Source organism: Myripristis murdjan, chromosome 20, assembly GCF_902150065.1.
Source record: "Myripristis murdjan chromosome 20, fMyrMur1.1, whole genome shotgun sequence".
In the NCBI taxonomy this organism is placed as follows: Eukaryota; Metazoa; Chordata; class Actinopteri; order Holocentriformes; family Holocentridae; genus Myripristis; species Myripristis murdjan.
The window spans coordinates 3,102,655-3,117,922 of NC_043999.1; the positions used below are offsets into that span (position 1 = coordinate 3,102,655).

Genomic DNA, 15,268 nt, shown 5'->3' on the forward strand with positions numbered 1-15,268 from the left:
ACCTCTCACTCTGCCTCTGTTTTACGTATTCAACAAATAACAAGTTGGCAGCGCTGTAAAACATAACCTACTGTTCAAAATGTCCTCTGTTAAAACATCTAAGGTTTATTTCGACCAAATTGCATACAAGCTGAACGTTTTAAAACCAAGAAATTTAACGTTACACCTTTATAATAAGGGCTTTTTTTTTTTTTTTTTTTGGATGAGCAACTTTTAAGAGACTTGTACTAGCTTGTTTATTATGCTAATAACTATGTTTACTCACTATACAAGACAATTTCGCCTGAAGGGAGCTCATGCGTGTCAGTTAACCCTTTAACTATAGACCGGATGGCAGTCCTTTTCTTTTCCCTGTTATCTTTTCTAGTCATTAGAGTGATTCATCCTCTTCATAGACCATCTTTGGGTTGGACTCTTGACGGCTCTTCCCGCCAGAGACAACAGGCGGTAATGTTGACGGTTTTTAGGTTAAATTCCAAAAAACATCAACCATTTTCCATATTTTCCCACCCAATTTGCTTTTAATGGATTACAGAATCTCCAAGGTGTCTGTTAACCACCGGCCACAGCAGCCAACAACCACAGTAAATAAAAGATCTACTGTTTTACTGGTGGCGGTTAAGTGGATAAGTGGTTTTCTGACTACGGGCAATGTAAATCAAACATTTACGGTGAACATGTCGTCAAACACAGAGGCGGTGGAGGAGAAAACAGCCGTTTAGTTTAGTCCGACTCTCACACACCTACTCCTCCGATTGCGTGAGAAGCGCTTTTCCTTGAAAGCTGGTGAACTTTGGTGAACTTTAGCCCAGTCGTCGCCTGGCCTACAGATGATTGACAGGGAGAACAGCCAATCAGAGAGCGCGAGCGTATCGCTAAATAAGAAAACAACGAGTAGCAGCCGAGGTGGGCGCCGTCTCGCCGCCCGTGCCAGGAACACGGAACCCTGCGTCAAGTTAGCCAGAGCTAACCACAATAACTCCGGAAATCAGTCTATTTTTACTTTAAAATAAAAGCACAAAATAGTCTTTAAAATACGTATTGAAAGCGTTAGGAGCAGGCTTTATTTTACAAAAAAAAAAACACAAGTAATTGAACAAAATGTGGAGTGGAACTGTAGGATCTCTTGCCACATGACATGTGTTTATTCTTTGTCTTGTTTTTAATGACAGTTTGTACCAGGAATCGATCATGTGAGATGAATAATGCATTGAACTGATATGACATTTCAGAATCAGAATCAGAAACACTTCATTGATTCCTGAAAGGAAGCTGCAGCTGCTCAAATGATCAAGGGAAGATAATATAATAAATAGAAACATATCTGCCTTTTAATGTTGGAAAACAAAAAAGTATGTGCATTATGTCTAAATATGTGCATTAATCCTACAAACCAAAAAATGTAACATTAGACAGTTGTGCATGGTATTTGCTGATGAACTAGTGCTGCATAAAAAAGAATTTTAAGGCTAACAAAAATAAATCGCCTGGCTATATCCAAACAGAAATCTGAAAAGGAAATCTTAAAGTGTGTCTGCTATTAGTAAAAATAGGACACTTTCATGGGACATTTCATCTTATTTTTGACTGCTGTAGATTAAATTGTATCTTCTACTTTTCTTTTTTGTTAGGACACATCCTTCCAATCAGGAGCAGCTCTACCAGGGTGGAATGGGTTCATTGTTTTGTCTTTGGGGAGGCTGGCATGGCTGTGAATGGGCGTGAGTGCTGTGAAAAGGGTGTCTTTTGGCATTGTTAACAGGTGTTTCGTGTGCGGGCTCTTATTTTGGAAGCTGTCACCGGAAGTCTCCTGCTGTATTCTCGCCGGCTTGACGGTGTTGAACTCTCGGATGAAACTTGGGACTCTGGCTTCACAGAAACTGGGGTAAATGTCGCTGCATATGTGCAAAGTCACCATCCCGGCGTAATTGGTGGGATTATATAACGCAGCTCAAGACGTCCGGCGTCACGCAGCCGCTTCGCTTTCGGATTTTTGCGGGATTTTTTCGGCAGACAAATGGGTGAAAACGGAGGCGAGGGTCCTGATGGAGTCAGATATTACAGACTGTCGGAGATCGAGCAGCAGAACACGTTCAAATCAACGTGGATCATCATCAACCACAAAGTCTACGATGTGACCAAGTTCCTGGAGGAGGTGAGGAAGCCGCCCGCTGCGCTTAAAGCCAATCAGCCAGAATTTAAAGACATGTTTCTGTCAGCAGAGCTCAGGGACAACACGACAGGAAACTCACTTGGCCACATGCAAAACAAAACAAAACAAAACAAAAAAAAAAAAAAATCAATCAGCCAGAGTGTTAACCTTGATCACAGCAGCATTTCCACATGGAGCCCGGTTAGACTGCGATAACAACCAGCATGAAGTCAGACTCACCTGGTCTGCAGGTCCCAGGCTGGTTTCCAGGCTCCGGGTCACCAGATGTTCCGGAGGGAGTCCCGGGGGACCCCCAGCCCAAATTACACATGCTTCTTTTTTTTTTTTTTTTTTTTTTTTTTTTTTTTAAATCCACTGCTGCTGTCATTTCATTTCACTCAGTTTAGATCAGTCTAATCAGATCACAGCTTTCCCAATCTGCTACTGCCTTATCTACAGGGAAAAAAAAAAAAAAAAAAACTTCTGTAATTGCTCTCTCAGTCGGGGGGTTTCTAACTTTTGTTATTCTTATGCTCATGACTTGGCAACACGTCTCTTCACATACTTTCAGTTTCATAGGACTCTCATTTTACAGTAAAGACACTGGAAAATATCCAAAACACATCCATTTAACCCCAAAGTACAAGCCTAATTAAAACACTCATCTCTCTGTGATTCTTAAACATTTAAAAATCAGGAAGAAACTTTTCCAGACTTTTCAGGCCTGCCTGTCTAAATAAAATAAAATAAAATAAAATAAATACATAAATAAATAAAAATAAATGTCCTGTCTGTGTTCTCTCAGTCAGGGTTTTTTACACTTTTTTGTATTTTTTTTTTTAATTCATCTGTAGACCCCCATTTGAAATTATTTTGCCCTTAGGGACCCTGATATAGAGAGATATTTTGATTTGTGTTAAGCTTTAAATTACTTTGATGCCATAACAAATAGAATCAAAATGACGAGATTAAAATTCTGTTCAAATAATCACTTCTAGCAATTTCTAGTGAATTGAATTGTAAAAAATAAATTAAATGAATTAAAAAAAAAAAAAAAAAAAAAAAAAAAAACAACAACAGCTATTCTTCATTTCACTGATGACCTCCGGGAAGGCCCTTATGGAGCCCTACGGGTCCCTGGGCCCCACTTTGAACACCACTGTCAAGTCATATGGGGCTGTAACCACAAATATGTGAATATGTGTCGCTGAAGCAGCCAGCAGGTGGATCAGTTAGTGGACAGCAGCTCTGAACAGCCACTGGTTCTCTGATCGTCTGACTTGTCTCCAGTTGAATCTTTATCAGATATAACTTTAGGGTATGGTTGTTTTTTTGGCTGCTGGTCAGACTAAAGAAATAATTTGAAGACTTCGCTTTGGGCTGGAGGCTTGTGACAGGACTTTGTCTTGTTAATAATTTATAGAGTGAAAGATTAATCAGTCACTCAGAGAGAGAAAGATGAGTTACAGCCTCACAAAATATTGTCCTATATGAGATCTGTGGGATAAAGTCTTGTCAAGTGAGGTGTGTGTGTGTGTGTGTGTGTGTGTGTGTGTGCTGGGTCCTTGGCCTGCTGTTGGCTCAGCCCCATTTCAGGTCATATTTTAAATGAAGCGTTTATCTAAATGAGCTCGATCAAGGCTGAAACCTTCCTGCTGCAGGGTTTGGTATCCACACACACACACACACACACACACACACACACACACACTCCTTAAATGAGGTAGTCAGCTTTCCTCTCAGCTCACACACACACTGCGAGCTCAGTTTACACACTGAGCCTGAGCTCGTTCGTTTGGTTTCTCCCAAAAACCTGCAAGAGCAACTTAGCAGAAAAAAATGTAATGTAACAAAAAACAAAAATGACCTGAAGAAAAAAACCCAAAATGACCTGAAAATTAGCCCAAAAAGTAAAATATATAATAATGATAAATAAAAAAGCAACCAAAAAAAGTCCTAAAAATAAATCTGAAAATTAGCCCAAAAAGTAAAAAAAAAAAAAAAAAAAAAAAAAAACATTAAACAACCAAAAAAGCCCTGAAAAAGAAAGGAAAAAAAGAAAATTATCTGAAAATAAGCAAAAAAAAAAAAAAAGGCATTTCCCCTCAGCATAATATTAAATATATCATTTTAATAATCGTAAATATAGTTTTGTGGATGTTTTCTGTTATTTTTTTAAAAAATAGAATTTAGTAATAATTTTCTCTCTGTCTTTTTGGATTTCCAGGTTATTCTCATAATCTTTGGGTCAGGGTTAATTAGGGTAATTTTCATGCCAGTTTGCCCCGGTTTCAAAGCATTTAAACACAAGAAATCTGACATCCATCCAGGTTTTAAAGGGTTAAAGACATATTGATGATTACTGATTGTCAGTGTGTTCCTCACTGGAAGTGAAGGGCCTGAGATCAGCAACTGGGCTGCAATAAAACAGCTGGGAGGAGTTTAAACTGGGTCATGTAGGTCAAGTGAGGACACGCATGCCCCCACTGGGCATACACACACACACACACACACACACACACATAAACACACACACGTATAGTTAAAGCACTGTTCAGTGTACTCTCTCCAAAATGTCCCAGTTGATCAGTGCTGTTTAATTTTCCTCCCTTTTCTGCAGCCGGTGGTTTCCATTTCTCCACTGCAAAATGAAAATGTAGTAAACCAAACACTCAGAATGACCCAGGTGGAGCGGGGCGGAGAGAGAGGGAGGAAGACACACACACACACACACACACACACACACACACAGAGGAGGGATACTCTAGCACAAAGGTCTGAAGCTGTGTCACGCCGGGCGAAGCTGAACAGCCGTGATTTATACTGAATATTGTGTTTCTGACTGATGTGAGCTGAATAATCCTGAAACAGAAACACTGTAATCTTCCTGGCCAGCATGTTGCTCTGGCTTTATTTTTTGTATTTTATTTCATATTTTATTTCATATTTTATTTTATTATTTTATTTTGTATTTTAAGTTATTTAATTTAATATAATTTTGCTTTATTTTATTGAATTATATTTTTATTTAAATTCGTTGTATTGTAATGTATTTTTTAAATTGTATTTCTCATTTTAGTTTAGTTTAGTTTTAGTTTTGTTTTACTTTATATTATTGTATTTTATTTTTGTTTTAGAAAAACACACAACCAAACAAACAACACACCGAGGAGATAAGAGGAAACATGCAGGGAGCGGCAGAAATCCAGAAGGCTTATATGGGTCCGCTACCTAAAATAAAAAAAAAATAAAAAATAAAAAATAAAAATAAATTTTAAAAAAGTCCATTAGATGGGAAATCAGTGTGAATACCTCAATGGTAGAAAATGACCACAAGAGAACAAATGAAACAATATGAAATATGACTAAAAAATTATAAAAAAAATTAAAAATTATTTATCAGATGTTGTCTGTAGGAAAGCAGGCGGACGATGTTTTTGTTTTCCAGCAGCTGGTTCCTGTGAGTCTTAAAAAACAAAAAGTGTTTCTGGAGATGAGGATCTGTGGACGGTGTTTTTGTGGGACTTGTTCACTTTTATTGTGGTGTTTTTGTTTTCCTGCTCGCTGATAGCGGAGCACAGAGCTCAAAGGGCGCGAGGCGGCAGCAACGGGACGGCTGCCCATCGCTCTGCTTGTTTTCTAGAAGACAGTGTGTGTGTGTGTGTGTGTGTGTGTGTGCATGCGTGCGTGTGTGTGGCAGCCTGTTGTAGCAGCCTGACTTTTATTTTGAAGGCAGATTCTGGCCCGTTACCAGCTCTGTGTCTGACCTCTGACCTCTGACCTCCTAAAAAGATGATTTCCCTGCAGCGTAACCTTTTGCAAATTTCTTATAACTTTCTTTCTAGGGTCATTTCTTATCAAGAGCACACGTTAACGCTTTGAACCCGAAGCACGTTCATCTCATTTCTGTCAAAAACATCAGAGGAAAAAAAAAATAAACAAACATTGAAATTAACTGAAATTCAGAAACCTAAATAAATCAATAAATAAACATACCAACAAAAAAAAAAAAAATCTAAACCAGGACAACAGGACAAAGAAAATATCTTGTCCTGTAATATAATTTTTTATATATAATCATATTTCTGGATATATTTTCCTTAAATTTTATCATTTTAAAAAAATAAAAATTTCCTTTTCTTTTTTCCAATTTTTCGGTCATTTCCATTTTTTCTCATTATAGTTTTTCTCATTTTATTTTATTTTATTTCATTTCTTACTAAGTTGATCCCTGCGTCCTTTTATGTTTATGAAAGAACTCAGGCCAGTTTGCTCAGTTTTCAAAGGGTTGATCATTTTTCTCAACTCGGCCTGAGATCTTTTTTTTTTTTTTTTTTTTTTTTTTTTAATTATTATTATTATTTGATTTATTTTGACCTCCTCCCGTCCTGTAAGAGACCATTCAGCCAGGTTTGGTTCTGTTGAGGTTCTGCAGGATGGGGTGAAGCTCAGAAAGTCTCAGCGCTGTGTGTGTGTGTGTGTGTGTGTGTGTGTGTGTGTGTGTGTGTGTGTGTGTGTGTGTGTGTGTGTGTGTGACTGTGTTTTGTGCTCTGTGTGGCAGCACCCGGGAGGCGAGGAGGTGCTGAGGGAGCAGGCGGGGGGCGACGCCACCGAGAGCTTCGAGGACGTCGGTCACTCCACGGACGCCCGGCACATGGCCGGCGACATGCTGATCGGAGAGCTGCACCCGGTTAGTCCCACGCCGCTTTCCACACCTGAACGCATCACCTCCAAACCCCTCATCCCAGCTCTCTGAATGATTTGTCAGCCAGAGGAAGAGGAGGAGCGTTTTAAACACGTGGCGCTCGTTAGCTTGATATGGATGATAATTTCATTTATACAGCACTTTCCAAGCTTAGAGGAATATTGTAACGTTTTGGTCAAAATCCCCTTTTCCCGACTTCCACCGCCTGAGACCAGATGTTGGACACCATTTCCACCTTTGGACGTCCAGAGGTTCAGTTCCTATGGGTAGAATTCCCCGTTAGCTTAGCATAAAGACTTGAAGTCTATGGGAGTCGTTAGCCTGGCTCCGTTAAAGTGAAAAAATAAGAATAAGACAAAATAAGCCATGTATTTCAACTCCACATGACCCACTGTGTAAACCAGACAGCTTCACAGCTGCTGGAAGGTTTATTTTTTTCAGTTTGACAGAGCCAGGCTAACGACTCCCATAGACTTCAAGTCTTTATGCTAAGCTAACAGGAAATGCTACCCAAAGGAACTGAACCTCTGGACGTGCAGAGGAGAAAATGGTGCAGCTCACCATATCTTTAATTCCAATTTGACAACTGACTCTACATACCTGTTGTAACATGTATGTGAATATAGATCGGAATATGGATCGGAGGATCTGTTTAACCTGCCGATGAACAAATCTGGATGTTTTGCTGGTTTGATGTCTTGCTGGTTGGATATTTTGCTGGTTGGTTAGTGCTGTGTGTGCCGCGACGCCTCCTCTCGCTCCTCTGGGCAGACGTGATCAGAGCTGCCAAGGATCAATATTTGAGTTTGTAACTGAACTTCCACAGATGTGCGTTTGAGTTCCTGTGTGTCGTGTGTTGTTCCCCGCCTGCAGCTGTTTGACCTGGAGCGGTTCTGACACGCTCGCCACCGCCGTGCAGCTTCAAACCCTGAAAACACCCCCGACTCCTGCTCTGTGCAAAACTATCCTGCCTCCTCCACAGAACTTTTATTTCCTCCGTTTCACAGCTGATTGTCTCACAATATTTCACGAATCACTTCAGCAATACCATCGCTATCATGTGTAAAATATCACGATAGTATCAAATCATATTGCAGCTTACCAAGTGATTCCTAACCCTTATGAGTGTGTGTGTGTGTGTGTGTCTGCGCGCGCAAGGACTAATTTTACCATAATATACAGAACGCCCACATATAAATGCACAAATCTACCAACCAGCTGTGCCTCCATTTTTTTAGATTTATTTTTAAAGATTTTAGATTAGATTCGGTTTTTTTTTTTGTTGTTTTTTTTTTAGATTTTAGATTACATTTTTTTAGATTAGATTTTTTTTCTAGATCACATTTTTTCGATTTTTTTTTAGTGTTTAGATTAGATTTTTTTAGATTTTAGATTACATTATTAATTTTTTTAGATTTTAGATTACATTTTTAGAGTTTTTTTAATTCAATTTTTTTTAGATTTTTTTCTAGATCACATTTTTTAGATTTTTTTTAGATTTTAGATTCGATTTTTTTTTAGATTCGTTTTTTTAGATTCGATTTTTTTCTAGATCACATTTTTTAGATTTTTTTTTATTTTAGATTAGATTTTTTTAGATTCGTTTTTTTGTTGTTGTTTTTGTTGTTGTTTTTTTTTTTTTTTTTTTTTAGATTTTTTTTCCAAGTGAAGCCCACTGTCAGGGTAAAAGGAGAAAACAGGATAAATGTCTAACAGCTTTGAGCTACATTCAGAGAGGAGGGGGTGTGAGACAGGAAGCTGTCATCGTTTCCGCCCAGCCCGCAGGACACACGCTTACTCTTCGTTTAAAACAAACACACATTCACACACACTCACATAAGTTTGTGTTTATTTTTCCAAGGTTTTCCTCAGACCCCCCAAACCCGAGCAAAAGAGGAGTCGGGGAACCGGTCGTAATTATTTATTCAAGCAGGTTTTGCGTACAAAGTCTGCAGGAGGGTAAACATGGCCGCGCCGTGTGCACGCAGCACAGACAGGCGAGCAGACAGACAGGTTCAGTTTTTTACTCTCAACATGTCACATCCACAGAACTGAAATCCCTCCGAGGATCAGCTCGTCCAGAATGACCCTTTCTCCTGTTCCTCTCAGTGATTTTCCTGTAAAGACGTTCTCATCATATTTAATATAATATTGAATCTCTCTCTCTCTGCAGGATGACAGAGACAAGATCGCCAGACCACCAGTAAGTGAAATGTTTTGCCAGGGGGTTACTGACAATTAAAGGGCCAATCCACTAAAAAAAAAAAAAACAAACCTGCAACTCACCAGCTGTCGGCGATGTGCCTTTTTCCTCATGACGTTTGGTGTCTGTCTCCTCCGGATCGCAGACGAGGAGACGTCCCATCCAGATGTTTTAAAACGTGGTCAGGGTTTTGGTGTCGGTCCGTCACAATCAGAGAGCGAGGCCTTCCTCTTTAGAGCCGCCGTTCAACCATCAGGCAGGAGCAGCACATAGACCAGCATGCACTGCTGCAGCCTCCATAGACCAGAATGCACTGCAGCAACAAGACATAATGGCTGCAGTCATACCTGTGGTTTCCTTCCACCTGTTTTTTTTTTTTTGTTTTTTTTTTTTAATGAGACTTGTCACTTTGCACATTTAAAAGAATGGAAACACTTTGATTTTGCAGGAAAGTCAACATGCATTCTGCGTTCTGTTACGGAAACTTGAAATTGCATTTTGCAGGCCTGGAAAAAGTTTTGGATAATAGTAATAATTATCTGTAAGGTTTTGAAAAACTCCTGGAAATTTTAAAGAGGAGAGAAATGATCACAGTTGATGATGTTGCATATTCATTATTTATTGATGATGAAATCTACATAATTGAACCAACCAGTCGGAGGCTGCATGGATAAGCACGGGATTTTTTTTTTTTTGTGTGTGATTTCATCCCCTTTTCCCACTTTTTGGCCCAAAAGTAGCCGTTGTTTATTGGATCTGATGAGGCTTCAGCGAGCTGAGCACTGCTAGCTTGTCGTTGCAAATTATTTCTGAGAGTTTGGAATAATTGTCATTTGAATTTGTCATTCTTCAGCTTGCAGCCCAAATGTCTCTGCTGTTAGAGCGTCCGTGACTCATGGATGTAGACGTGCAGTCATGGGAATGTGTTGGACTTCCTTTGGAACCTCAGTGTAGAAAACGACCACTTGACTTAAAGCTGATGAGGCAGATTGAGGGAAAGGGACACAGAAAAGGATGAATTTAAAGATTTGATCACAAAATAACTCCTGGGATGGACTGAATATGACAAACTGGTGATTTCTGTTAGCGTGAGATGAAAAGTGGTCATCTTGTTCATTTAAGTCCATGACAAGGGTTTAATTTTGAGATGAGAAGTGTGTCCGAGGTTGGGATGGTGTTATGAGCTCTGGTGGCTCTCTCACAGCCCAGACTCACCGCTGCACTTTGTTTTAAAGCAGTAAAAGTCAAACTGTGGAGGCGGCGCTGTTGCACGGTGAGTAACACGCCATCCAGCGGCACCTGATCAGCCTCGCACGAAAAATTCACCTGTTCAGTGTCGCTTCTGCAGCACCGGCCATCAGCCCTGATCCAGAACCACAACACTCTTCATATTAAAGGATGGGTGTGCTTTTTTTTTTTTTTTCTTTTTTTTTTTTTTTCAAACCACGCCTCATTAAAACTTCACCGCTTGGCTGCTGCATCTCCTCCCTGAGCAGAAACTCCACAGCGTTTCTGTTTCCACGCCGCAGGAAGTCGCAGCGCTGCCACGCCGCTTCCTGCCACGCCGCTTCCTGCCGTCAGCTGCATTTCCTGGCTAAAACAAGGCCACCAGAAAAAAAAAAACGAGGAGCACAACTTCCTGTGTGCATGTGGAGCTGCAGAATAAAGCCCGGCGTGGAGCCGCTTGTCCTCCAGGGTGATCCATCGATCGATCAATCGATATCTGAATGTGCTGTGAGCTCCTCATGACAGACCCAGCCTGTTTGCCAGGCTCTGCAGCGGCGAGGGGCTGCTGCTTGGCTCCAGTCTCTCACATCAGCACACGCTCACACCGCTTTTTTTTTTTTTTTTTTTTTTTTTGGGTCCTCCATCTAGACCTCAAAAAAAAAAAAAAAAAACTTTAAACTCACCACAGCACTCAAAGTGATTTGCAGATGGGGTTCAAATCACATTTCAAACCACATATGATCACATGACTTTATCTGACGTGATAATAATAATAACAGTCAATCTAATGCACATGCATGTGAGCTGCCTGTGTGAACACGGCCAGACTCCAGACTCAGCTCAGCCTCGAAGTACTTTTCACTGCGTAATGAGAAATCTTATTCCTGCCTAACAAGAGTAGATTAAAAAACAAAATTAAAAAACAAGACTAAAACGGGACTTTTTAGCCATTTAACTAATTTAGATGCTGGCATGGAATTTTCCCATCACCAAATTCACAGAACACACTGATGAAAGTAGCAAATGTACATAACATGTGGCATTTCAGTTATTCTGTTATTATTATGATGTGATGATGGTGATGTTTATTACATGTTTAGTAGTCCAAACAGTGAAGTGTGTGTTTTGTGTTTCGTGCAGGAGTCGCTGGTGACCACTGTGCAGGACCAGGCCAGGTACACACACTCTCTCGCCTCTTTATCGGAAAACTGAATTCATAAAGATATTCCCGTGTCAGTTTGATTTCCAGCGATCTGTCCCGCTGGTTTTTAAAATATCTGTCACGGTCAGGAAACAATAAAATCATGCTGAGGGTGTCAGTTTGTTGACCGGTCAGTCCATGAGGAGGAGTTTTTTTTTTTTTTTTTTCAGTCCTTCAGTTTGTGGACCGACGGCTTAACCATGTCAGTCGGTTAATGGTTTAATAAATCTGTACAACTGGTTAACCCTATAAAGCCATTTGTATCATATATGATACACATCATCAAATAACACATTCCGTTTCAGTTTGATCAATACTTGACCAAAATACTGTTGTGTACCTTTGAACACTTCCCCTGTTCACCCTGGACCATTGGCACTTCAAGTACTGTCATATATGATACAACAGAAAAATCGTATGTAATAACATATTTTATGAAAAATCTTTTTTTTTTTTTTTTTTTTTTACATTTTGTTATAGGACTAAATAAAGGGTTCAGTTTCAAAAAATTGGAATTTTCTGCCAATTCTTTCATAGTTCAGGCTTTATAGGGTTCATTCTTCTGTTAACTGGTACTCAGTTTATGTAATCGTTTATTGTTTATCCTCTCCAGCTGGTAGTCCTGCCATCTGCCCGCTTAATTAGTTTAATTAGTTAGTTACTTTGTTTATTAGTTGCTCATTATATGTGATGAGTTGATTTTCTTCTTCTCTTGCTGTCGTCTAGCTGGTTAATTAGTTCTTAGTTCGTTTAATCTAATGAGTTGTCTTTCCTCTTTTCCAGTTGGTGGACTAGCTGGTCAGTTAGTTAATTTGTTAGTTGGTTGTTTTTCTCCTCTAGTTGTCGTTTAACTTATTAATTGGTTAGTTTGGTAGTTGGTTGCTGTATCTAAGAAGATGTTTTTCCTCTCTAGTTGTCAGTCTGACTGGCTAATTAATTACTTTGTTTCTTTGTTGGAACATCTAACAAGTTGTTTTTTTGTTGTTTAGTTGTTGTCTAACTGTTAATTCGTTAAATTGCCAGTTAGTTAGTTGGTGGGTGTATGTGACAAATTGCTTTTCCTCTCCAACTGGACTTACTGGTTAATTAGTTAATTAGTTAGTTGGTTGTTATATCTAACAAGATGTTTTTCTTCTCTAGTTGTCAGTCTGACTGGTTAATCGGTTACTGTGTTTATTTATTGATTGGTATGTGTGACCGGTTGTTTTTTGTTTTTTTTTTCTTCTCTAGTTGCTGGGTAACAGTTTAGTTAGTTAGTTTCTGTGTTTGCTGGTTGGTGTAACTGACCGGTTGTGTGTCCTGTCCAGCTGGTGGTCTAACTGGTTGATCCCGTGCCTGGTGGCGACCATCATCACGTTGATGTACCGCATGTACACCGCAGAGGACCAGTGACATCATCACCTCCACCATCATCATCATCATCATCATCATCATCAGACATACCACAGTGAAGACATCAGGAGGCGCTGCCGCCATCACCCCTCGGACCAATCAGAACCCCCCCCAGCTTGTGATTGACAGCTGCACTGGCCAGTGGTTGGACTCCTCGGCGGCCGTCGGCGTAGACCGGCGCTCCTAGAACCGACGCTCCCGTTCACGTCAGCGGGTGTTCAGCGCCTGTGTGTTCATGATCCGCTGAAGCTCAGGAAGCGTCCGTTCTAGGATCACTAGTTCTACGCTGCACCGCTTACGTCACCGAACTACAATACCCAAGATTCATTTCACACTATATCCAACCAATCACGTGGCATCATGCTAATGAAGTCGTTTACCTTGTTGAGCTTAGCTTGCCATTGTCAGAGATTTAAATATGAATGGTCTTTAAAAATGTGTTATTTAGCTACATATGGAAATATATTTTGGAATATGCCTGGATAATTTTGTAGAAATGCGATGAATGTATAATTATTATTTTTTTTCGTCTTACCTTGTATCTTTGTAACTGACTGTAAGCTGTAAATGGCTTTGGGCCCAACACAGGAATGCAGCCCAGCAGCATCGCGGTGTTATTGCAGATTTCACAGATCGTCAGAAAACCCTCAAAAAGCAACGCAGACCTGCACGATGCAATGTCATATTTCATGTTTGTGGCTGAACACAGAAGACGCACCGTGGCCCTGAGCCTGCAGAGAAGATACAGGTCAGACAGAGATGATGTTTAGAGACGTGTGTGTTGAAGGTTAGGGGCACATTGTCTCCACAGATGATTTGCTGTGAAGTTGCACAGAAAAAGAGCCTGAAATCACACTGTTGACTACTACACTTTGTAATTAAAAGATGCTGCGACTCTTTCTTAAAGCAGAAACCCAGACGTTTCGGATGTCGACTCTGTTTTCTTCCCATCGTGAAAAAAATCTGAGCTTTACTCACCTGATGATGATCGAGCTTCTCGTAACCTTTCGTGAAGTTCTTGCAGATTTTGGGGTCATTTCTTCCTAAAGCTGCTCATCGCCTTTTTGTCCTCATGTTTCCTGCGGCTGCATTTTCAACACTTTCAACAAGAAACCTGATGTCGATTAGATTTCTAAGGGTTAAAGCTGAGAGCAAAGGAAGGAAAAAGCCCCATCCACACTTATTGTAATTGTGCAGCTTTTTTTTTTGTTTTGTTTTTATAATAAAAATTACTAAAGGAAAAAGCAACCGAGCAGACCTGGAAACCTGCTTTCTCCTCCCTGTCACACACACACACACACACACACACACACTCACACTCTCTCTCTGTCAGAAAATAAAACCCACTGCCTCGCCCTGCAGGCTGGAAAACTATACAAATGAAGAAGAAACTCTCACAGCCTCAAACCGGCCGTAAACCTCAGAGGTTTCATTTTGAATTGCTGAAAAGTTGGAAATATAACACCTCTGTGTGTAAATCGACAGCTTGACTCAGAAACTGTCATTTTGTCAGGAGTGGAAATGCAGTTTAGTCAGTGATCAATCGATTATCACCTTATTTTTAGCAGCATTTATGATTAATAACTTTTTTACAATTACGTTCATGAAGCTGATTCATCCCACAGGCCTGCTCAAGTCAAACAACTGCAGTGTGAAATAAATAAATCCTGCATGTTCCAGCAGTCTGACGGCGCCACCTTGTGGGCCTGCAGCAGCATCACATGAAAACCTTCGCTCCATCAGCAAACCCATGAAGCTGTGTGTGTGTGTGTGTGTGTGTGTGTGTGAGAGAGAGAGAGAGAGAGATCAAATTGAGAAATGTGGAATAGAAATCTGTGTTATCTCCAAATCGCTATTTAGTTTTGTAAGTGTATAATGTGGAGATGAATCTGTAAATGTGGTCATAGATTCTGAGTACACACGTGCAGATTCCTGTACACATTCACAGATTTCAGTACGCATTCATTTGCACATTTTCAAATCTGATTTCACACACAGAGACTGATATACATTTACACAACTCTCTACACACATTTCCCAATAATTCTGCTCCAATAATCTCCTCATAGTCGTCACTGTAAATGTAGCAGCCACAGGTTTTGGTAGTAAAATGGCCTGAGGTGTGAAAAGTGAGCACATGTGACGCCTGCTCTCTCTCAGAGTGTCAAGTTGTTGCTGCATTAACCTGGAAGAGGTGATGTGATGTTCTCACAGCTCCGTGTCCTTTGGGCTCAGGAGCCGAGGAGCTGAAGTTGGAGAAATGGAGTGCAGTCAAAAGTAAAAACTTACTTTTTTTTTGCTTGTCACTTTACTCTTTCATTCCCTTATTCGTGTCTTCCCACCCGCCCTCCTCTTCTTCTTCTTCCCTCCTTCATGTCTTTCTATCTC

General features: G+C 40.2%; 1 protein-coding gene across 1 annotated transcript; it reads left to right on the top strand.

The window, feature by feature from the left end:
- Window positions 1-1,808: 1,808 nt before the first annotated feature.
- cyb5a (cytochrome b5 type A (microsomal)) lies at window positions 1,809-13,800 on the top strand. Its single transcript, XM_030079869.1, has 5 exons — window positions 1,809-2,155; window positions 6,714-6,842; window positions 9,031-9,060; window positions 11,428-11,462; window positions 12,796-13,800. The coding sequence occupies exons 1-5, from the start codon at window positions 2,018-2,020 to the stop codon at window positions 12,878-12,880; spliced, it is 417 nt and encodes a 138-aa protein (XP_029935729.1). The 5' UTR covers window positions 1,809-2,017; the 3' UTR covers window positions 12,881-13,800.
- Window positions 13,801-15,268: the final 1,468 nt, after the last annotated feature.